This window comes from Poecilia latipinna, unplaced genomic scaffold (genome assembly GCF_001443285.1).
Source record: "Poecilia latipinna isolate Pla-1442-1.1 unplaced genomic scaffold, P_latipinna-1.0 Scaffold1954, whole genome shotgun sequence".
In the NCBI taxonomy this organism is placed as follows: Eukaryota; Metazoa; Chordata; class Actinopteri; order Cyprinodontiformes; family Poeciliidae; genus Poecilia; species Poecilia latipinna.
Genome location: NW_015114570.1, coordinates 43,732 through 67,502, shown reverse-complemented (window position 1 = coordinate 67,502; position 23,771 = coordinate 43,732). Strand labels below are relative to the sequence as shown.

The window sequence follows — 23,771 nt, the reverse complement described above, 5'->3', positions numbered from 1 at the left end:
CTTATTTTGAAAAAGCCGACTTTTGATGTGCAGAACGTTCTGCACATCAAAATGTTCTGCACATTGTTTCTTATTATGATAAAGCTAACTAAGCAGCCTACTTTTGATGTGCAGAACATTCCTCACATTATTAAGATAAAGAAGCATGCAGGATGTTCTTTATATCTTTGGAGAATGTTTTATTCACAGATCTGGTTGATTAAGATAAACCCACAAGCAGAAATGAACAATTTTGAGTTCATTTTAAGAAAACAACCTGTGCAAATTCACTGTGGGACATTTAATTTTTGGAAATGTTTTCCTCCTGTTTGAAAGAATTTTGCCAGATTTTGTTTCTCCAAAGTGAAGCTTTACTCAGATTTGTTTGTTGACTGAACTCATTTGTTCCTGAGGTGAAACAATAACATGAGAGCATTCTCCCCTGTGAAGGCAGGAACAATGAGAGGATGTCTCACACACACACACACACACACACACACACACACACACACACGCTCGCCTTCCTGTAAAGCTGCAGGTTGGACTGGTTCACAGCGCGTGTGGCTGTAGAGTGAAATGTGTGTATAGAGGTTTGTGTGGAAAAAATTACATCATAGTTTCAGGAAAATGAAGTTTCATTCTATCTTTGGAGTAAATACTGCAAATCTGCAGAAACAAATCTGTTCTGTGGTGAGATTTAACCTGTAACGACCTTTTTCACTTGCCAAAAATGCAATTTTAAGTAACATTACAAAAAAGTAAATATTTTCCTAATGATGCATTCACTTCATATTTTATTAGTTCTTGCAAAGATGGATTAAAAAAAATCATGTTTGAAGATGACAAACATTGAACATGTTTTTTTCAGTAAATATGTTGTAAATGACACCAGAAGTTAACAGTCCAAGTGATCCACACTTTGAAAATAAGTCCATAAAATTAGTTGTGAAAAATATTAGAACTACATGAGGAATATTTGTTCCAGAATAGTTGGTAGAAAAGCAGTTACAGCTGCAGTTAGGAGTGGAAAAAGTAGCTTCACACGTTTCTTATTTATGATTTTCATTCATTCTTCCATCAAATCCGTCTTTATGGTTCTCTGCAGTTTGACTAAAGTCAGGCTGGTCCATTGTTTTGGTTTTAATCTTTCTTCATATCAGTTTTTAAAGTGATCTTTTTAAAGTTGTTTTTTGTGGTTATATGTCGGGTTTTTAATGCACTGCTGATTTTCTCTGAACTTTTTAGTTGCTACTTGGAAATTAATGAAGTTTTATTGACTCCAATTCTCTGAAAAATAACTAATAATTTCCTTCTTTGTGTTTTTGGGGATATTGTTATAAATCCAGCCTTGTTTCATTTTCAGATTCTTATCAAAAACGTCAGTTTCTTTAGTCTTGCTTCCGTTTCATAACGTTTGCTAGGAACTGAGAGCTAGCATAAACAGCTGATTGTAAAGTAGAGTAACATTGGCACTCTAAAGAGTTGCATTTTGGTCGGATCTGACCACATTCTGTTTCTTGAGAGCTGTATTGGCTTGTCCAAATAGTGTGAAAGCTGAAAAATGCTTTTTCTTCACCAGTGGAGTCTTGCGCAATGATGAAAAAATTACCTGCTAAATTCAGGTGTTTCTGTAGCTCTTTATGAATCCTCCTTGACTAGAAAACTCTTCTATTCTGGGTTTTTGCGTCGTTAGTTTAGAAATAGATCCAGACAAAAACATCCGTCTGTCCTGGAACAAAAAGATTGTGAAGGTTCCTTCAGGTAGGATTAGTCAAAGCTTGATTGCTTTTTAAATATTGACATTTGTGTTCTTTGTTAGTTTCTTTATTTAAAACTATTTTCTGAGAAAAACACGATTTGGATGATATGACAGAAAAGCTGAAAATATAAGTTTTCCGTATCTGTCGATTAAGTAAAATATTGAGCAGTTTTATATTTTAAATATCTGAAATATTGGCATTTCCACACTTTTCAGTCCACACGGTTTATTAGTTTTAAGCTGTTATGAAGCGAAACCATAAACTGCTGCTGCGCCAGTCACTCAGCAGGTTGTTGCTAGGTAACCAAAGAATGAGCTAGTTGCTAGGTAACCAAAGAATGAGCGAGTTAGTGGATTTCACCAAGCTAGCGCTGCTAGCAGTAAGAGGTTGAGCGGCTAACGTCTTTCTTCTGCCTACATCTCCCAGAATGCTGTGCATTTTTGGATCAGAGTTCAATGAATATTTTATATGTTGATTATTGAATATTCTATTAGATGTATTATGTATTGACATTGATCACGGTTCATAATGATTCAGCCCTACGTTTGCCGTTCAGTATTTTCTTTCCTTCCTTTGTAAATGTTTTTTGCTGCTGTTTTAAATAATTTTAGTTTTCGTCTAAAATTTCATCCATTTAGATGGCTAAAGTGAAGAAATAAAGAAACATGAAGCTGCAGTGAAGAAGCTGGTTAAAAGCTGTTCTAAATAAGCTCACTTTTTTTAAATTATTGTAATAAACTGGGGAAAAACTTGCACATTTAAACCAGCTGCATTCCTGCAATCGCTGCAGTTTCAGCCGTTTTGGTTGAAATAAGGGACATTTCTCCTTTTGGAGATCAGTAAAAGTGAGGTTGCTCATCCGGTAGATCCTGAGCAAACAGAACAAAAACGGCTCAGCTGGACCTTATTGACGTTTTGCCCTTGAGCCCGTCAGCATCAGACGAGACGAGCGCTTCAGCAGCTTTGTAATGAGCTAATGGCTCGTGATTGAGCTGATAGCGGTGGAACTAGCTGCGGCTAAAACAAACCGCTGCCATTATGTGTGTTTATATTTGTCTGCTGTTTTCAGGAGCCCAGCTTCTGTTTTCTTGGCGTTTTGTTTTGCAGCCGTTTATATGAACGGAAAACGGAACTGCCTAAATATGTTTCTGCCTCGTGGTGAAGCTGTTTTTCCACCGCATCTTTTCTATTTGCAGCGTGGGATTTCTCTAAAACAGCTGAAACTTGTAGCCTATTATTAATAATAATATCCATAAATAACCCAGAAATCTTAAGATTCAGGATCTGCCAGTTAAACAGAAACGTTGGTTGTTGCTGCAGCTGTTTATAGTAAGACCACAGCGGCCGTATTCATCATAATGAAAGCTTGGTGATCTATTTTTACGGCTGCTGGCAAGAAATATTGAATCACCGCTCTTGGAGGATATTCACTTAAATGTTTAACAGTGTAGGAAAAGAACAAATCACCAGTTTTACACCAACTTCCCACAATGAGCTGCTCAACAGTCTGAGGGGTTTCAGCCAATCAGGTCCAAGGAAAACAGGTGGTGCTACTGGATTGGCTGCTTCCTGCATTTTCTTTAAAATGTGTTTAATATGTTGAAATAATTTGGAGTTAAGTTACAGAATAATGTGCGATTAGCCGCAGATCCACTGTCATGCTTTTAAATATACAAACCCATTCAATATATAGATTAATTAGAAAAGATAAATGTTTTAACACCTTTATTCTCTAAATCATGATGATTTTCTGATGACTTTTAATGAAAACACAAAATTTAAAATCAGAATATCACACCAGAACAATAAAAATATATATTTTAAGACGAATGTAGGTTTATCTTCAAAAGGTACTTTTAATCTGATAAATTAGACTATCTAGGACTCACTAGTTTTTAGTATAACTGCAACAAATTCAGGGTTAAGGATGAAATAATTGAATTTAAACACAATAACTCTAAACGTAACAGTAATATTTCTCAGATTGACTTTCTTGTCATATGGTTGGAAATTTCTTTTTTTTTTTTTTTACATAATTTTAGAAGAAAATGCGTCCATCTTTTTTTGCAAAAATTTAATTTTCTTTATTTTAAAACATAAAAATGCTAACAAAAAAGAAAGATGACTATATGAGTTTTATTTTGCTAGGCTGAGGACAAAATCATGAATTCCTTGATGGCTAAAATACGTCTTTACAGTTTTATTAACTTATTATTCCTTCCATTTGACTCAAACAAAATCTCTAATGTCAAAACTAGTTAATGCAAACTGAGAAAATCTAACATTTTGTTATAATTCAGTCAGTTAATTCAACTGAGAAGCAGTTTATCCATATTTTCTAAAGGTTTCCTTTCCAAAAGGTTTTTTGTTGTTGTTTAATTATTAAATAAATCTAAAGATAGTAATCTATCTGCAGTAATAAAGTTTTTTTACTAAACCACTGATGATCTGGAAGCAAAAATCTCAGCTAGTTTCCTCTTTAATCAGATTTGAGCTTTTATTTTGGGTGGATTTCAGCCTAGAAACTGTAAAGTTGTATTGCATCATGTCAGCCAGGCAGAGCAGCGCTGTAATCTACTGAAACGCTCTGATACCTGTGTGGGCGTCCCGCCAGCCTCTCAACGCTCCGCTGCGGATTAGCGGTTTCATGGCAGGCTGGAACGTTGCGAGCTGTAATTGTGGTGCGTTCGCAGCACTTTCTGTCCGCCGTAAATCAGGCCGACGTGACGGCGTGGGTCTGATGTCCGTGGCGGCTTTCTGTCCGAGGAGAATCTGTCATGTCAAATCTGCAGAGTCCTTAATGGCCGATGCATAATAAGAGCTGAATGTTTCCTCTTTTATGGAGCAGGGGTTCATCGGAGTACTGGAGTTTCAAACGCTTTTATTTAAATTCAAACTGAATTTTATGAATTATGAGTTGATTCTGAGTAAAATGTGAGCTGCACACATATATCTGTAACCCTCCTATTTTTGTCTCGGGTCCAGTACACTGCAAAAACACACAATCTTAAGTACTTGTCTAGTTTCTAGTACAAATGTCTTAATTCAAGTGTACTAACTTCTCAGCAAGACATAGAAGCTTGTTATAAGTAAAAAATACTAGTTCAACTGGCAGATTATTTCATTCATAGCAATGCAAAATTGTCTTGTTAAAATTAAATATGTCTGCCCCCTTTTCATGAATATTAAGGAATTATTGACTCAAAACAAGCTTCTTTATCTTGCTGATAAATAACTTGTAAGTTATTTGAAGACATTTGCAGAAGAAAATAGACTAAATTATTCGGTAAAATTTTGTGTTTTTGCAGTGCAGGTTGACTTCACTGCATTTATTCTAACCAAAGAGGAAATCAACAGTCCAGAAGCTTCTGCCCCACGGTTACCAATGGCAACAGACAAAGGGGGAGGAGCTGTCAGTTACTGGTTGCCACGGTAACCACCAACTGTCCAGAGCAGCGTAACAGGACTTAAAACACCAATAAATGTCTTTATTTGACTCAGTGAAATAAATTTAAAGAATAAACACCTTTTGACAAACTTCACATCTATAATATTGTTGCATAGCCTGGTGTAATCTCTACCAATTTCCATACAGCCAAAAAATAAAAAATACGCTAAAACTTTTAGTCAATGGGTGTTTCTAGGCCTGTCACGGTAACTAATTGTGCTGGATGATAAATTGTCCCAGAAGTTGTTGTGATAAATGATATTGTTATTTTATGACCATAAACGGGTAATATAGTGATAATGGTATAACAATGCAAGAACACATTCTTAAAAATCAATAAACTTTAAATTTTAAATATTCAAAATAAACAAAACAGAAACGACAAACGAAATAATTACAATGTTTCTGTAAACAAAATGGTCTAAAGCACCAGACTGAAGAGTTTTATTATCCAGTCTTTGGTGGAGAACAGGAAAAATTGCTAAATTATTATTTAATTATTGAGCCCGTTTTAATTTACCATGGAGTAATTGATTTATTTCTTATAATGGCAGGCCTACTGTTTTCATTGGGAAAATTTATTTTTGAAATATCAAACTGCTCATAAATATGGTCGATGGAAACGCAGCTAATGTCTAGCTGTTATTTTATTCTAACTAGATAACTACCGATTCCCACCAGCTGAACTGGGTCAACGATCCTGATGAGGAACAAGTGGAAATTGACTTTACGTTTTAGTTTTTAAAGCCTTTTTGTTGCCAACTTGCAAGAATGTTGATTTTCACTCGTTCAGCTTCATAGAAAAACATCCGCAGCTGCAGATTTATTCCCTGCTGAAGTTCTTTTAATCTTCTCTCACTAATGAACTTCATTTTAGGCAAAGCCCTTAAATCTCTTTATAGTAGCTGCCACATAAAGTAAACATGACTTGATTTGTGAGGATCTCCTCTGTTTCCTCTAACTTTCTGAAACCTCTCTGACATTCAGAGGGAATTCCCTGAATTGTCTCTGGAAGCTGTTTTGGCCCCAAGCATGAAGCCGTGGCTCCGTCTGAGACAGAGGCTGCAGTATTCAAACAGTCCCTAACAGGAAGTTCACTCCTTTCACGACAAAAACATGAAAAACACAGACAGCAGTCATTATGGCTGGCCTTCTTACCAGACATTTAAACAAGAATTTCTTCATAAGTGCTTCATTTTTAACAGATAAGTGTGTAAATCGTGTTTAGATTGTTGCAGAACTGCATTTATTTTAGTGGAGCAAACCTTCACACAAACTGCAGCGAGAAAAGCTGTAAGTAATCAAAATGTTTCTGAAGTCAGCCACCGTCTCATTCTGCTTCATAAAATCCTAAAAACCCTGCGCTTATTGGAGCTGAATGCCAGAAATGCTCCTCGGGCATTTCTCTGGAATATTTCTGGTTTCTGTTTGCGCCGTTGCAGATTCCAAGGATAAACATGTCGAGAAGCGGATAAAAAGCGTGTGAGCCATCTAATAATATCCCTCCACAGTAAACCTTCTGGAAATCAAACTCTGTCTCTGGTTACTGACACTGACGGTGCGGCTTGATTCGCAAAGAAACGATTTCAGTTTGAGCAAATATTATCAAATCTCTGTGGATGTTTACATTCAATCTCATCTGTCATACAGCAACTTTTAGGTTCTTATTGTTCTGCACTTGTTGTGCATTTGGGGCCCAAACATCCAGCCGAAGTCATTTAAAATTTTCTTGAGCAACAGAAGGAACGAGGAGTTCTCTGTCGTGATTTACAGCACCAGAGGAGTCAGATACTTTGTGGTAACGTTGTGCAAGATAACGGAGAACAACCTGCTCTCCGCTGTCGCTAAGCAACGCATAAACAAGATTACAATGCAGCTTTAACTAATTGTTTTTGTTTCTTTGCAAGTCAAACTTTTCTTATTTATGCAAAACCCAGATATCCAGTACTGAGATCGCACTGTCCTTCACAGTGCGATATTTTTGGCTAGAATTAGCCAGGTTTGTTTGCTTGTTGCATCAAAATTGTGCATTTCCATTCTGATTAAAGGATTTGGGTGATTTTTGTGTTTTTGGACATTTTTAATGGTCATTTGACAGTTTTTTGCAGAATAAAATGTTTACATTGCACAGTGACGTCTCTCATTTGGCGAGGAATTGCTTCGTTGTTTTGTTGCTCACAGACACCAACAAAACCAAATCATCTGCACGAGTAAATCTTCAGACCCTGAGGTTTCAAACACAGACACCAGAGGAGTCCAAGCTCAGATTCATCTCAGGAATGCAGAACTGGATAACCTGTAAAAGCAATCCGTGTTTCCAAAACACTGAGCTTTTCCTATATCACAAGGCAAATCTGGAATGAACGATTACATTTCCCTCCCAACAGCGTTGCTGAAATGATTAATCAGATTAATCGACTGTTGAAATAATTAACTAATTTAGTAGTCAATTAATCGCTAACTGGAGTATATAGACTACAAAAAACCAAAACAGAGCAGTAATTAAACCAAACTGTACAAAATATTTCATCTTCAATATTTAAATATTGAAGATGAAAAACCTTCTTTCTGTAAACCTTTTCTACCCAGAACCAAAGTATTAGCTTTAGCTTCTTTGTTCAAAAATCTGTCAAAAAGAAAGCAGCTTTTGCCATCAGTTAACAGTTTAATCCCAGAAATGGTAAACGAATCAGTCGTACACTGTTAAGTCAAACAGAAAGATCTGAGTTTTTCATGTTGCTAGAAGTATTTTTTTAATTGCTGATAAATTATTTGCTGCAAATGATCAATAGTTCATAAAGAAATGCTGTTTTTGAATTTTAGGGATTCAAATGTTTAAAAAAATTATTTATTTGCATTTCCAACAATGTATAAAAGAAGGTTATGTGGCTAAATGAAAAATCTATTTTTTTTAAATCCGATTAATCGTCAAAATATTCAGTTAATTAAATAACCGTGAGCTGCAGCCTTTTCTCCTACACTTTAAATCATGGAAAGGTTTGTTGTCACTCAGCTGATGGATTATCTGAATGATCTCTAAACTTCAGAAGCGGTTTAATCCGGCTCCAAGCCGTTCATGAATCACGTTTTGTTAGCAGCAGACTTTGGCGACGATGTTGGATCTGACCGCTGTGTTTCATTTCAGCATTGTGATATTTATATCATCTTTTTGTTTTAATTAGTTCTCCGTGTTGTTTTAAACTTTGTGAACGCAGATTGTGCACATCGATGTTCATTTCCGTCTGTTTTCCTCTCCGTCTCTGCAGGGTGCCGGACAGGAGAAACTCGGCATTTACATCAAGTCTGTGGTGAAAGGCGGAGCGGCCGACAAGGTGAGTTTTTGCAAAACGTTAAAAAAATAGACGTTTGGAAATCTTGCAGTGTCTTACTATGGGATGTTTGCAGGACGGCCGTCTGGCAGCAGGTGACCAGTTGCTTAGCGTTGATGGACGCAGTCTGGTTGGTCTGTCGCAGGAGAGGTAAGAACAGGAAATGATTAGCATGGAAATTGCATAACATTACATCAGGAGTCTGCACCTTTAATATCATAAGAGCTAAAAACTCAAACTGGTTTAGAGTTGCTAATGTTGCCTGACTGTTACAAAAACACAGCTTTTAATACAGGAATTTAATTATCATTTTTCCAACAATAACCATTTTATTTTCACTTCTGAAGTTTTGAAATGTAGAAAAACCTTTTACAGAAGATGGATAAATTTGTGGAAAATTATGAAAGAATTTTCCATCTAAGTAAAATAGATTTAAAAACATTTTGCTCATAGTTTTAAAGTCAGACTGTCGTGGATATTTAATTTAATTATTCCACTTGAAAAGGAAAAACAATTCTTTTATCTATATTAAAAATGTTAGCCATTTTTTTATAATTGTTTTAAGCCAAATCAATTATTATTTGATCATTTAATACTGGAAATTATAATTTTTCCAGTTTTATTTTTATATTCAAGTCTTGAACGAATAACAAACTTTTACAAAAAGAAGATGGATACATTTTCTTTCTTTGGGAATGAAAATTATTTCATGAAAAAAGGCAAAATATTATTGTAGTTAAAAATATTGCGTAGTTCTTTTAAATAAAAATGTATATTTTTTTATTTACCCAAAATTATAATGAGCGGTTGTGGAGGGTCCAAAGAGTCAAAATGGGTCCAGAAGTGTAGAAAAGGGCGTGTTCCTGCTTGGATAGCACAGATAAAGCAACAGGATTGTTGTTTGGTGTCGTTATGCCGACCCAGCGTTGAGCCGGATTACAAATAATATATTTAATTGCATTTTAATTGCATTTGCGTGCAGGACGAGGCTGGAATTACATTTTTCTGTAATTCCCTGAACGCCTTTCTTTCTTCACTTCAAACAAGTTTAAACAGATTGTTACAAAATGTTTGGAACCGCTCAAAACTTTTCCAAATTGTTCCTTTGGAGCTGGTTCCCTGCTAAACCGAAACGATCTGTTTCATTCCCAAAACGTGGATCCAAAACAAGTGCATCATCTGTTTACAGGGTTTGGAAACATGAATGTGGTGAAGAAAATTACACATGTGGATCCGGACTGAACTCAAATTACAGCAGAGGGACAAATCTGTAATCTCTGGCTCCTCTGGTCGATGATGAAGGTGTTAATTTGGTCCTCAGGCCCCACCTTCTAGGAAACGTGTCTTTATTTTAGTCTGTTATTTAACTCTGAGCTAACAATTATTCTAGTAACTGATTATTCTGACAATTAATCGATTAACTCCCTAAGATCCATTAAAAATTGGAATTTATTGTGATGACAAATCAAAATTGTTTTAAGTTTATCACGATAAATGATAAACAATACAATAAATACCCATTCCTATTCTAACATTAAGTCCTGTTTTCACTGGCATCATAATTAACATAAAGGCTTGAGAATATTGGTCTGAATGTAAATATGTAATTTATTAAATGGTTCTGTTTATCTAATAAAATAAAGACGTGATTCTTGATTCTTCTAGCTTGTAAAAACCATCTGGAGCTTAAATGCACTAAGTTGAACAGGAGCAACCGCTCATGTTTTTCAGTGCAGCTTCTCTATCAGGATGTCACTGACAGCCAAACTACCAACTATCTGTTTACATAAAATTAGATTTAGTGCAAAAATGAATGTCAGCAAAGCGGAAAGATTCAAGTGGAGTCATGAGACGGTTGGATCAAAGACGGAGCCGCTTAATGAAGCTCGTTACCGCAGATGTAAACCCTGGCTGTCTGTTGCGTCACTTTAAACGGCCACATCATGGGGAAAGTTTCCTTGAAGTTGGGAGATTGATGGTCTTGTGTGTGTGTGTGTGTGTGTTTTTTTCTTTCAGGGCTGCAGAGCTGATGACGCGGACGGGCTCTGTGGTGACTCTGGAGGTGGCCAAGCAGGGAGCCATCTACCACGGCCTGGCGACGCTCCTCAACCAGCCCAGCCCCCTGATGCAGAGAGGTACCGTTATTCACGCCTTCTTGACTTCCGTTGCAGTTTTAATCGTTTCTATCGCAAAATAAGGAGAAATTAATCCAAAACAGGGTTTAGGTTTTGAATGTAGTTCACTTTTTGCTGGAAAAGTTTGAAAATTTACCTTAAAAATGCTTAAATTTTACTGTGGGGAAAATATAAAAAAAATAATATTTAAAAATTTTAATTGTCAATTGTTCATAAAAATCCATTTAAATGTTGATACCAACCAAAGAGATGGGCGGATGTCCACACAGGGTGTCTTTGTTGTGCAGCACAGTTGGGCCGTGTGTGTCCATGAAAAGCTACACACACACACACACACACACACACACACACACACACGGTGTAGTGGAGGTTAAAGGGTTGTCTGGCTCTCTGTTGCTCTTTGTCTGCTGGAATTTGACCCGAGATTCATTAAGGAAATCTTCTTTTCTCCCAAACTCCCATCAACCACACAGCAAAATGAAACAGAGTGGCTGGTCTCAAAGATCTTCTATTCTACATTCAATAGTACTGAAAGTTCAAACATGAGTAATTCTCTCTTTTCCCAGCTGGACGTCACTTTGTGTTCTCCTGTAACACACAAAGGGAGACGCATCTTTAACCGTTCAGTTTTGCTGAGTCACTCTGGGGTCAAAGGTCAAACTCCAGGCCTTGAGAGCCGGTGTTTCTGTCATTTTAACTGTTTTATGCTTAAATCATTCCAGAGTTTCACCCCAAGTACTGATATATAAAAACTTTGTGTTCTGAATTTAAAATGTCTAAATTATAGTTATTTTTTAAGAAGAGTTTTTGAATGAATTATTTTTGGCTCCTGAATGTTTGTTCTGATCGTCGTCGTTTCCCGTCTCCCAGCGTCGGACCGCGGCCGCGATAAGAATGGGAAGATGCGTCCGAAGAGCGAGGGCTTCGAACTCTACAACAACGCCGTGCAGAACGGCGATCCGGAGAGTCCGCAGCCCGGTTGGGACTCGTACGCAGAACCAAAGAAGATGAGCGGAGAGGACCGGCTTCTGAAGAACAGGGCCGACCACCGATCCAGTCCCAACGTAGCCAGTAAGTCCTGCTTTTAATCACCTTTATCACTCATTATCACCTCATTTATCTCCTCATTTCTGTATTTCACAGTTCATACAGGTGCTTCAAATCCTTTGGAAAGTCCTTGATTTCTGATATTCAAACTGCACAGTTTTAGAATAAAGATCAATCAAATGTTTGTTTACTTTTATTGAAAAGTGTAAAAACCCTTTTTATTGTGATCCAGATCTGTTCTGCAGGTTAGTAGGATTGAAAACATTTTTAGGCTGGAACTGTGTTACCAACCTCTGCTGGTGTTTTTCTTCAGCTGCTCCACCCGGACACAGAAACAAACCAGCGGAATATTTTGGCAGCGAATGTTTTGGAAATGTTTGCATTTGGAAAAACAAACAGTGAACAGTTTGTTTTGACATCGTTTTGTTTCCCTCCATCAGATCAGGGCCAGAGTCCTGCGACCAAGTCGGTTTATCCTGGAGGACCGGGAACCAAGATCACCTCCGTTTCCACCGGGAACCTGTGTGCAGATGTAAGTGCAGAGACGCCCCGCACCACCAGGGGAGCCCAAGAGCAAAAAGATGCATTTAATTTTTGAATTATTACACATATTAAACTACTTCTGTATTGTTTTAAATAGTTGGCACACTTGTAATAACTTGTAACTTTATTGTAAATTCAATGTTTGTCTGTTTCTACATATCAAAATGCAAATGTTTATATTTTAGTTTGCATCTTCCATAAGGGTAAAACGTACAATGGTGCAGTATAAGCTCACTTACATTACTTACTTGTGTTTTGTATCCTAGGTGCAAAAACACAAAATCTTTTTTGCTCTAATTCTGCAAATACTTTAGTAACCTTGAAATAAGACAAATCTAGCTTACAAGTAACTAAGACTTATTACAGTCAGTAATTCTTAAATAATGATTTTAAAAAAGTACTTGTTTCATATGTATATTATTTCATTATAAGTGAAATAATCAGGCATTGGAACGGGATTGGATCTAGTACTTTTTCATCAATATTAAGGAATTTGTTAATTTTGTCTTAAGTAGTAGAAACTAGACCAATAACACTTGGTAAGATTTTGTATGTTTTTGTATGTTACACACTTAGAGCAGCCTAGGAACTATGAAGCATCTGTCGGTAAGGGGGGCTCATATTAAAATCTGCTTAGGGACCAGCCCTGCAGCATTCAAACCTGTCGCAGCTTAATGAGGAATGTGGCACCAACTAGTAAAATTTCACACACGTTGGACAAAAATGTGGTTCCAGTCTCAACTTAGGAAAGTTTCCTGGGTGTTTAGCTGAATTTTGTTGGTTTTTGTAAGTTTTCTGGGTGTTTAGCTGAATTTTCTTGTTGGTTTTTGTAAGTTTTCTGGGTTTTTAGCTGTCCCTCTCTTTCCCCTCAGGATGAGCCGTCCCCGCCCCGGCCGGAGGCCTACCCCATCCCCACCCAGACCTACCCCAGAGAGTACTTCACCATCCCGGCCTCCAAGAGCCAGGACCGGGTGGTGGGTCCGGGGCAGGGACCCCCGCAGCACTGGCAGGGCATGGAGGACAGAGAGCGCCTCCCTGTGGTCGACAACATCCACAGCAACAGCATGCAGGCATGGCACAGCTTTCTTGTTTCTCTGAAGCTTTTTTTTGCTCCTCATTTCTTTTTTTATGTTTTTTAAAAGTTAATTAAATTTTTCTGTGTCTGATATGAGTGAGGTTTCTGAAACTTTAAGGGCTGATCCAAGGTTCAAATAAAAACAAATCTTCTTCCATAAAGAGCATAATTTATATGCCAATAAAAGCTGGAACATATTAATAAAAGATGGAAAAAAAGTTACTGGTTTTGTTCACCATTCAAAACTTCCATCCTTCAAAGTCCTGAATGACTGAATTGTCCATTAATTTACTGTCATTTTATTTAGCTTGTCCTCCCATCTTTCCTCTCTAGATGTAAATGATTTTCTTGTTTCCTGATGTCTTTTTTTTTAACGTTTTTATCTCTGCAGAGGATTAATCACTCCCAGGAAGATCTATACCCTCCGGTGGGAATGATGAGGCCGGATGAGCGGATGCAGCCGCTCTACCCGCAGGACTACCAGCACCGGGATCTGGACTACCAGCACCGAGGTCTGCCAGGAGGTAGGAGAGCGAAACCTGAGCCATGGACACTCCTGATGGCACAAAAACAGCAAAAGAAAATGAAGTAAAAATATTTCACTGCTCATAATCATTCACAAAACAACCACAGGATGAAATAACCTCAGATCTATAAAATCTACTTATTTTACTATTGAGTAAATAAAGAAACATGTGAATATCGTAAAACATGTTCACTTTATTCCTATTTTGTGAAGGAAAATTATTTTGCCAAAGCAGTTTGCTTCTCTGTAGATGGAGGACACTTTTAATTTAGTTCACCTTTATTTTTTTAAATATGAAATTAAAACTCAGATTGAGACGTAGAAGTCAAGATTAAGTATCAAACTGCCCTTAATAAATCATTTTTACTGCAGAAATCGTTCAGGGCATTTGGAAATATGTTAACTATAATAGTTATAGGGATGCAGCTAATTATTATTTTAGTAATCAATTATTCAGACGATTAATCGTATAAAAATTTAAACCTTCTGCATATTTTTTATTGAACCACTTGATCCAATTTTAAACAATATTTATTAGAAATACATAAAAATGCAAATAAACAATCTATTTCCTTTTTAAATTAAGAAAATAAAAATTGTAATGCCTAAAATGAAATAACACTGCATTTTTTAGGGAATGATTGATCATTTGCAGGAAAAAATGCATTTGCAGCTACAATGCTTCCAACCATTATGTTTTAATTTAACTTAATTATATAATTTGTTTTAGTTTTTGCTAAATCACTGCTCTGACTGTGTTCTTTTTCTGCAAATGGCCTCTATTGAAGTCCGGTTAATGATTAACTTTTTACTAAAATATTTGACGATTAATCCAGTTAACGATTAATCAATTCCCAGGTTAGTTGAGGTTTATGTCAATAATTGATTAATCACAATTAACCCGATTAATCGTTTCAGCTTACCATGTCTCACCACCTCTGATCTTGGTGACTTGTGGACATGAAGGTCAGTGAAGGTCCATCTAGTATAAACACTTTAAACAATGTTTTATTGTTTGTCTCCAGGTGTGGGAGCCCCGCTGGACCACTGGACGCCGCAGCCGCAGGTTTCCTCTTCGCTGGAGTCCTCGACGTCCAGCCAGGAGCAGCTCAACTTCTCTGCTTCCTCCACGTCCTCAAACAAGGGCCAGAACCAGAAGACCGGGCCGGGCCGGTGGAAGACGCCCAACACGCCCCACATCGTGCCGCCGCACTCGGTCCAGCCGCCGTCCCGCTCCGACCTGCCGCCGCCTCCTCCGCCGCCGCCTGCCGTCTACCCCGACCCCTACGACCCGCAGCCGGAGCTGCCGCCGCCGCCGCCCACCACCATCAGCCCGGTGTCGGCCCAGCAGGCCGCCGACCGCAAGAAACGGGAGGAGCAGCAGCGCTGGTATGAGAAGGAGAAAGCCCGGCTGGAGGAGGAAAGGTGGGTTTGGTTCACCTGGAAGGAGTTCAGACCAGAGCTGGTCGAGGAATCTAGAGCTGAAACGATTAATCGGATGAATCAATTAACCAGATTAATCATGATCAAATTCTAAAGTGATGCTGTTTTCTTATATAAAATTTACAAGAAAAAAAATTTACCTTTGCTGAGCACCTGTTTAGCAGGTTGTTGTTGGTATTTTATAGATGCAATTATTATTATTGTTTTTACCAGAGAGAGGAAGAGGAGGGAGCAGGAGAGGAAGCTGGGTCAGATCCGGGCCAACCCGGTCATGCCCGTCCAGCCCCATAACAACGGTGGAGCCATGCCGCCTCCTCACCACCAGCCGCCCATGGCCTCCATGGCGCCGCCCCAGCCTTACCACGCCCCCCAGCCGCAGCCGCTGCCTTCCAGACCGGAGAAGCTGTCCAGCCTGCCGCGGTCCGCCGTGCCGCCGCCCGCCGCCGCCAACTCTGCCGGTAAAATTATCTCCTTGTTTTAGGACGATAAAAATAAAATCAGCTCTTTTTTTTCATACCAGATCCAGTTTTAATATATATATTTTTTTCTTACTTTGTTGTTTCTGAAAAATTTCAGAAACAAAATTTCAGAAAATATTTTCAAGAAGTTTTTTTTTATTTTTATTTAATAATCCCTCCTATGAGCTTTAGGGCCAGAATATGATAAATTATTATGATTATAAAGTCATAATATCAGCACAAAGACACATTTTTACCACAACAATGTACAGAAGAGAATTAGGCCCACCAACATTTTTTAAAATTAATTTGACTCTTTTTCTCAGTGTGTAACAAACATTACGTTTAGATGAGTCACTAAAATCATTCACCTCTAATATGTTGGTCTGTGTTTTATTGAAAGCAGCTCTAAACTGACTCAGTGTTTCAGCTGTTTTGCAGTTTTCTGGAAGTTTGTTTATGACCATATTCTTGTTCCTCATCAAAAATCAAAGTTGTAGTTTGGCCCTAATATTTTGTTGTAGAGTTGATTTAAATTCAAAGTCCAAATTAATAGAAGCTGTAAAACAAGATGGCGGCGGGTGGAACTGAAGGAGCCCATTTTTGAAAAATGGAATCTTTAAAAACCCTTCCTTGTTTTCTGAATTGATTCCCATTGTTAAAGGGAAAAGTTGCACGTTTGGCCACAAGTTTTCAGATTTGTATCTGTAAAGCGAATCATTTTGTTGGACGTTTGCAGCCATGGACACGGTGATCAGGGAGCTGCTTCCTCAGCAGCAGCCGCGGACCATCGAGCGGCGTGACCTGCAGTACATCACCATCAGCAAGGAGGAGCTGTCCACCAGCGACAGCCTGTCTCCGGATCCCTGGAAGAGAGACGCCCGCGAGAAGGCCGAGAAGCAGCAGCAGCTCCACATCGTGGATCTGCTGGACAAAGAAATCCAGGAGCTCCAGGTAAAAAGATATGATTTATGATGATTATTGTTAATCACCAACTGCAGCGCTCTCTGTTAACCTAAAATGTTTTAAAAATAATACAGGAGAATTATTGGACAACAGTTACTGTGTTTAGCTAAATCAAAAAATAATATTTTCCTGTCTCACTTGTTGGTTTTTATCCATCGAAGTGATTTTAATAGATGAAAATAAACAAGCAACTCAGAATATTCCAGTAAACATTTTTAACATTAATAAAAATAATTCAGAAACCAATGTTGCATCAATTATTGTGTCTTTTACTTAAAAAGTCTTAAATTTATGTTTAAGTCACATTCCAGGGCACTACACTGTTACCTAGCAACCCCAGCAAAGTTCTGCCTGTTACCTAGCAACCTAAGCTGAGTTCCAGCACATTTGGTCAGCTGGTTTTACCCACTGTACAATGGCTGCTGGAAAAGACGAGTGTTTTGCTGTTGACTTACCATCCAGAAACCACTTACTGCATTCTTGTTGGTTGTACAGGAGGCTCCACTTCTGCTTTTCAAAGATGTACAGTTGTGCAACTCCACATTTGTTTGCAGCCATTTTCACGTGTGAGAGTAATGTTTAGTTTTGGGGGCGTGGCCAGCAGCATCTTATTTGGATTTAAAGAGCAGACAAAAATCTGATTATCTAAGAATGATTTTGAGCAAAGAAATGTAATGAACATGTTTTGTATGAACCCTAAACTCGTCATAATCTGTTCAATAAAACCTTAGAATCCATTAAGCACTCAAGTTTATCCAGCTTGGAGTTTTTTCCCCACTTCAAAGGTTCTCGTTTCACATTCTTGCCATTTCTCAGGCGAAACCGGAGCGAACGGCGGAAGAAAGCGACCGCCTCCGGAAGCTGATGCTGGAGTGGCAGTTCCAGAAGCGGCTGCAGGAGTCCAAACAGAGCGACGATGACGAGGAGGAGGAGGACGATGAGGACATGGACGCCATGCTGATCATGCAGAGGCTGGAGGCCGAGAAGAGAGCCAGGGTAAGGACGGACAGAGGAACAGTCGGTCGGTCGCCATGTTTTAAAATGGCGGAAAGCAGGATTTTGTCTTGGAGGAAGAGGTCCCACTCTGTCATGTGCGCAGGCTTTCTGGCAGTATTAAACCTGACTTCTGTTTTTTTCAAGCCGCCTTACCCATCAGCTCAGAGTCCAGAAACAAATCCGCAGCTCCGGCTCGAGGAAGGGCGAGTCGCGGGAAAATTAGGCTGATGGGGAGAAAAACAGAACCGCCTTTTCAGTCGCTAGAGGAGGAAACCGGTTCCTCCGCCGTGAATGTCGCGCAGTGTGCATCTGCAACATGCTTCTGTCATCGCTTCGCCATGCTGCACTGCTTAAATCTGATTGGCTGGAAGGGTGGATGGCCGGGTATGGGCAGGAAGGAGGGCAACGGTTCTGCTAATCGGCTTCCTCGCACCCAACAGCAGCAGGGATCTGATAGAGAAAGTTTGATCCAGTTTTAACCAAATTAAACTGAAAGCTAAAGATGAAATGCAGGAACAGTGTGTGGAAAGATGATCTATATCTCTCTCGTCTTATTTGGATTAATTTTTCTCTACATTCTTCAGATCAGTTGTGGATATTATTTAAGAAGGTTGAAATCTGGACTTTGACTGGGCCATTAACATCCATTTCTGTTGTAGAGTTGTTGATGAACCAGTTTTGGGTTCAGGGTCAACTTGTTTTTAGTGTTTAACTTTCAGACAGTTGTGGTGCGTAACCACGGCAACAAGGTATTTATACACATTTGTAAAGCAAACGATACCTGAACTATGACCCCAAATCCCAGAAAAGTGAAACAATCTTCTACATCGATTATATCCCCTACTTTAGCATCTCTTTTTTCTTTATTTTTCCTCCTATTTTAGTTTTTTTTGTTTGTTTGTTTCTGCCTGGCTTTCCAACCAAACGGCCTGACAGAGACTTAAAAAAGATGTGGCAACAGCAAATGAGGTAGATTAGCATTGCTTGATGTCATCCAGGACATTTTACTTTTAAACGTCGTCCCTGAAACCTGGACAATGAGCTGTTAGCATGTTGTTACAGTCGTAATGCAGTCTTCAGTCAGAGGCTTCTTCAGATTTGTTGCAGCACTGACTGCTACAGGAGATTTACTCTGACTCTTTGAGATACCATAACATTTTATTCCCCTTTGGGCTAATTAAAATGTTTCTGAATTGTATTTGAAGATGGATTACCTCACATGTTTATGGTTGACTAACTTCAGCCCACATCACCATACCTTCAACGCCGTGTTTGACTGTTCAGCAATTAGAAATTGGTCCAGATTTTGTTTGGTTAATTCAGTTGCAAACACCAATTTTTGGGAAAAATTACTTTCTTCCTAAAAACAAGCTAACGTATTGACCTGTCGATAAATTTTAACTTTTACGGAGGCGTTCAAACTTATTGATTAGTTAATCAATGCCTCGGATCAGCTGCTTCTTCCCTGCTTCAATGAGATTCAGAAATATTTGTTTTTCCACACACTGTTTATGCATACTGCCTCAGCTCTTGTAAAATAAACAGTAAAATCCTGAAATGGTTCAAACTTATTATGAATGTTCCTTTTTTATTCGTTTATTTCTCTTTTCTAAACCTTCGCTGTGTTACTGTGTTTAGAGTACAAGTCAAATGTCCAGTATAGAAAATAGTGATAGGAAATAGTATTCAGTTAAGAATGTTTTTTTTTAAAGTTTGACTTGTATTAGAGTTTTTTCTGTATAAATTGACTTTTTGTGCAAATAGAAGATGCACAAGAGGAAGCAAATGTAAACTTGATATATTTTTATATACAAAAAGAAAAATTCTTAAATGCCTTTTGATCTTCAACTAAAGAACTAGATAAATAGATATTTAAACCCCCAAAATGTTTTTTAAATAGATTTTTGAATGCAGCTCCTTCAAAGCCGTGACGCCAAATTGTCAGAATGTGAAGAAAAACCAAAATTATGAAAATTATTTCCATCCCAAATGAATAATTTGTACAATTTTTATTGTTTTATTTAACCCTTAATTAGCCAGGTGAGTAATTGGCAGGGAGAAATGTGATTAATGTTTTTGAATTTTATAATGTATAAAAAAATTCTCCATCTTGAGTCTCTAAATAGGAATATAATTATGTTTAGGTAATTAACATCTTTCCAGTCCATGGCCACTAATAAACGAGCTTCAGTAATGTTTTCACTTTACTGTATGTCCTCCCCTTCCTCCTGCTTACATATTTTGCTCCTCCGTTTCCACCTCCTCTCCTCCTTTTTTATTAAATTTATAAAATCTCCTCCACTCCTCCACGTTTTTCTCAGTATTTTGGAATTTTCCCTCCCTCCTTTTCTTTCTTTCTTTCTGCCCGCCCTCCCTCTCTTACTCTTGGTTCTCTTCTTCTTCTGCAGCAGCAGACTGCTGTCCCAGCTATCTCTGTTCTAGACTTGGTATGTTCTTCCTGTTAATGGCGCGTTTCCTGTCCCTGCCCTCGCATCACTCCTTGTTTTCTGTCTCGGCTGCCCACCTGCCCTCGTTTCCTTTCTGTCTCCCCTCACATATTTTAATATCCACAGCTGCTGTTTCTTTGGGGTTAGCTTGAGTGATTGGGGGGCTAAAGAGCAGCCGGTTCTGGGATGTTTGATGTCAAAGCGCTCCGTCTCTTTGTCCACTCAAAACATCAAAAACGAGGGAAAAATCGGGGGAAGTTTGGGGTTTAAAAAAGGCCTAGAAGCTGCTGGTGATGTTTGTTTTGAGTGAATATGGAGGGAGAAGCTGCATGGCTGGATTCACCCGATGGAGACCCATGCATGAGGATCATGTCGTTGTGCCGTCCCTGAATCCATCTCTCCATCTTTTTGTTCATCCATCTGTTTGTGCACGACTGGCTGAGCGTTTTATCTAAGGGTCTGTTCAACCACGGGGTCAAATTTAATTAATTCATGTTTTACTAACAAAAACCTGCAGGGGGCTGAGAGAGGCGTCTGCCTGGACGCTCGTTTTCCACCACATAAACAGGAAAGATAATCAGGATTAATACAGAGAATAGTGAAAGTTATTAAACTATAAAAAAAGTTTTGTAAAAGTTTCATTTTCTTTTCTTTTCTATATTTTTATTTAGTTTTATGGTGAGTTAATAGAATTTTCAAATTTTTTGCATTTTTAAAAAAAGTTTCCCATTTATATTTTTCTTTTTTTTCCTTTTTGCAAAGTTTCTTTAATAAAATACAATTTATAATATATAGAAATGTAAGAAGCAATAACACAAATTTATTCTGTATAGCTTTATATTCAATAAACATTAAAAATAGAACAGAATTTAAAAAAAGCAATTTATAAATAAAGCTTAAGTATATTTTTTATAGTTCTATTTTTTAATACATTTTATTTTACGTTTATTTTGTAGATTACACATTTGATGCGTTTTTAATAAATACTTTAATAAAATTATTAAATCAAAATGTAACAAGCATTGCAATAAAGATGTTGTATTTTGCTTAAAAATGGAGAACCGAAGCAAATTCTGAATAAAATGTAATTTTAGTTTTTATACGGTTTTATTTTTCACATTTTTTATATTTTTTTATTTCCTTTTTATTGTTTGAATATATTTGTTGCATTTTTGCCATTTTTAAGAAAATTCAAGTCATACTAAATAGAAATGTAATAAAAATTGATATAAATGTATTTATTTTTTTCCATATTTTAAAAAGCTTAAAAATGAAGAGAATTAAAATGTTAATATCATTCTTAACACAAATACTTAACACCAAACCTCTGAGTTAAAACTCCCATTAGATCTTTAGATTTCTCAAAGTGTTGCACTGTTTTTGTGACGATTAAAATAAACTTCCAGTAAATTTGTTTGCAGCAGGTACAGCTTGGTGGGCGGGGCTTACAGCTGACCAATCAGAGCAAGCTATTTAGTAGGATATTCATGATGTGCAAAAATCTGCAGTTTTTTAAATTGATGTTAGTTCACTAAACATTTCTTTGTTCACTTTATTGTCTTTTCCACATGATGCAAGAAAGTTTCCTCTATTTATAGTTTGGTTGAACTGACCCTTTAACCACCATCCAGCCAAAAGAAACGGGTCTGTTTGTCATGTTTTTACTGGTTTAACTGCATTTCTGCAGCTCTCTGAGATAAATGCTGCATATTGAAGTCCTGAAGGTTGGAGCTTTACTGCTGCTGCTTTGTTTTGGTTGCTGCTGCTGCTGCTGCTGCATGTTGGTGTCTGCATGGTCGGACGTGTGCGTTTCTGTGTTTTTGCTGTGCTGGAGCAGCAGATTGAGACATTATGTAACATGCTACTTCAAGTTAGCGTCCAGAAAGTCGAGATTAAATAATCTCAGATTGCTTGATTGGAACTCGGTGGTTGTTGCTGTTCTAATTATTTCCCTGTCTGCATGTTTGCCTTATGGCGTGGTGTTTGTGTGTGTGTCTGTGTGTGAAAAACCAGTTGCAGGACGAGGAGCGGCGGCGCAAGCAGCAGCTGGAGGAGATTCGGAAGAGGGAGGCGGAGGAGCGGGTGAAGCAGGAGGAAGAGAGGAGATGGAGGGAGGAGGAGAGAGTCAAGAGAGAGGCAGAGGAAAAGGTCGGTTCGTCTGTCTTAGAAAATGTTCGTTTAAAGATGGCGGACGTTTAAAACTTTAAGATTTTTCTCTGAAATTCCTGGGATTAGACCAATATGGTGGCGTTAATGTAAATCCTGTTTTTAAGAAGGTATTTAATCTAAGCTGCTCTGAGAACTCAGCAGAAAGCAGCTGAAACACGAGTCACTAACATTTATGACGTTTCCAAGCTACGAGCTAAGGTAGAAGTATTACAAGGTTTCAAATTGCTAATTCGAGTTTGATGAAATTTAATTAAATCAGTTTAATATAAATGCAGGAAAACTAAGTAGCTTTAAAATGCATTAGCAACAAACCACATTTCACCAGTATTACATTCTCTTTCACAACAATTATGCTGACATAAGAAGCCAGAATCTGCTTGTTTATGCTCTATTTTTATATGACTTAGGTTTATCTGCTTGATAGTCATTTTTATTACATTAAAAAATGCATTCAAATGTCAAAAAGTACATTTCCAAAATCTTTTAATTATTCACGTAATTTAAATGGGAAATAGAGATCAGTTTTGTTCTTTTTAAATGGTAAGATGGCTTGCCGTACGCTGCTCATATTGGACAGCTGATTGTGAAGGCACTGCAGCTGCTGACGCTCAGTTTGTTTAAATCTTCATCACATTTATGATAAACTGGGTATGATTTAAAGGCATTGGTCTAATTCTTGGAGTTTCAAACATCCTCAACTTATGCACACTTATTTAAATACTTGAAATGTTTATTTTCAGAAATATTTTAGGTTTTTTCCTTATTCTGTTCAATATTTTTAAGTGGTTTTTTTTACATAAATTAGATTTTTTTGCATAAAGTGTGCAGCAATCATATAATCAACCTTTTTTCTTTTAAGTTGATGAGATATTTTTGTTTTTGAATAACCAGCGGTTTCGTTTCATACCATCGTGCAGATTTGTGCTGCTTGTTGTAACAAATGTCGTCCATGTTTTGTTGTTTCACCGTGATGAGACCACTGGTTATTTAAAAGCATCATTTTCTGGTAGAAATCTCATTTATTTTGTATTTTTTTAATGCTGTTTATTAAATGTAATGTTGTCCCGTTGCATGCTGTCATCCTGAGCATTCCCACCCTCTGTGACGTTTTGCTGTGTCATGTTTTGTGCTCCCACCCACCAGAAAGCATGAGTTTCCCCATCATGTTGTTGTCAGGAAGGTGCAGTTGTTTCAGTTTTCTTAGGGGGAGAGCTGAGTTTTTAATTTTGTTAGTATTTTTTTTAATTCCCATTCCATCCAGCATCCAAACGTGTGTTTAGGGAATGCAGCCCACTCTCCACCCAAACATTTCCCCCAAATCATTCACCCCACACACATTAGAGAAGCTAATATCGCCTCTCTCATCCGTGCCAAACATATTCATAAACCCGGAGCCCACACAGCCGCTAATCCCTCCCAGGTTCTTCAGGCCGAACTGTCCAGGCAGATC

At 37.8% G+C, this 23,771-nt stretch overlaps 1 protein-coding gene across 1 annotated transcript in view; it reads left to right on the top strand.

Moving 5' to 3' along the window:
* LOC106935365 (afadin-like) overlaps positions 1 to 23,771 on the top strand; it is a gene marked incomplete at its 5' end in the record, with an annotated part of 81,051 nt that overhangs the window by 48,371 nt on the left and 8,909 nt on the right. The window contains 13 exons of the mRNA XM_015015799.1: positions 8,454 to 8,519; positions 8,593 to 8,666; positions 10,533 to 10,651; positions 11,522 to 11,722; positions 12,139 to 12,230; positions 13,114 to 13,311; positions 13,708 to 13,840; positions 14,868 to 15,267; positions 15,499 to 15,743; positions 16,483 to 16,697; positions 17,526 to 17,705; positions 20,114 to 20,152; positions 22,166 to 22,300. Coding sequence (XP_014871285.1) covers positions 8,454 to 8,519; positions 8,593 to 8,666; positions 10,533 to 10,651; positions 11,522 to 11,722; positions 12,139 to 12,230; positions 13,114 to 13,311; positions 13,708 to 13,840; positions 14,868 to 15,267; positions 15,499 to 15,743; positions 16,483 to 16,697; positions 17,526 to 17,705; positions 20,114 to 20,152; positions 22,166 to 22,300 — 2,097 coding nt within the window. The remainder of the gene's footprint in view (positions 1 to 8,453; positions 8,520 to 8,592; positions 8,667 to 10,532; positions 10,652 to 11,521; positions 11,723 to 12,138; positions 12,231 to 13,113; positions 13,312 to 13,707; positions 13,841 to 14,867; positions 15,268 to 15,498; positions 15,744 to 16,482; positions 16,698 to 17,525; positions 17,706 to 20,113; positions 20,153 to 22,165; positions 22,301 to 23,771) is intronic.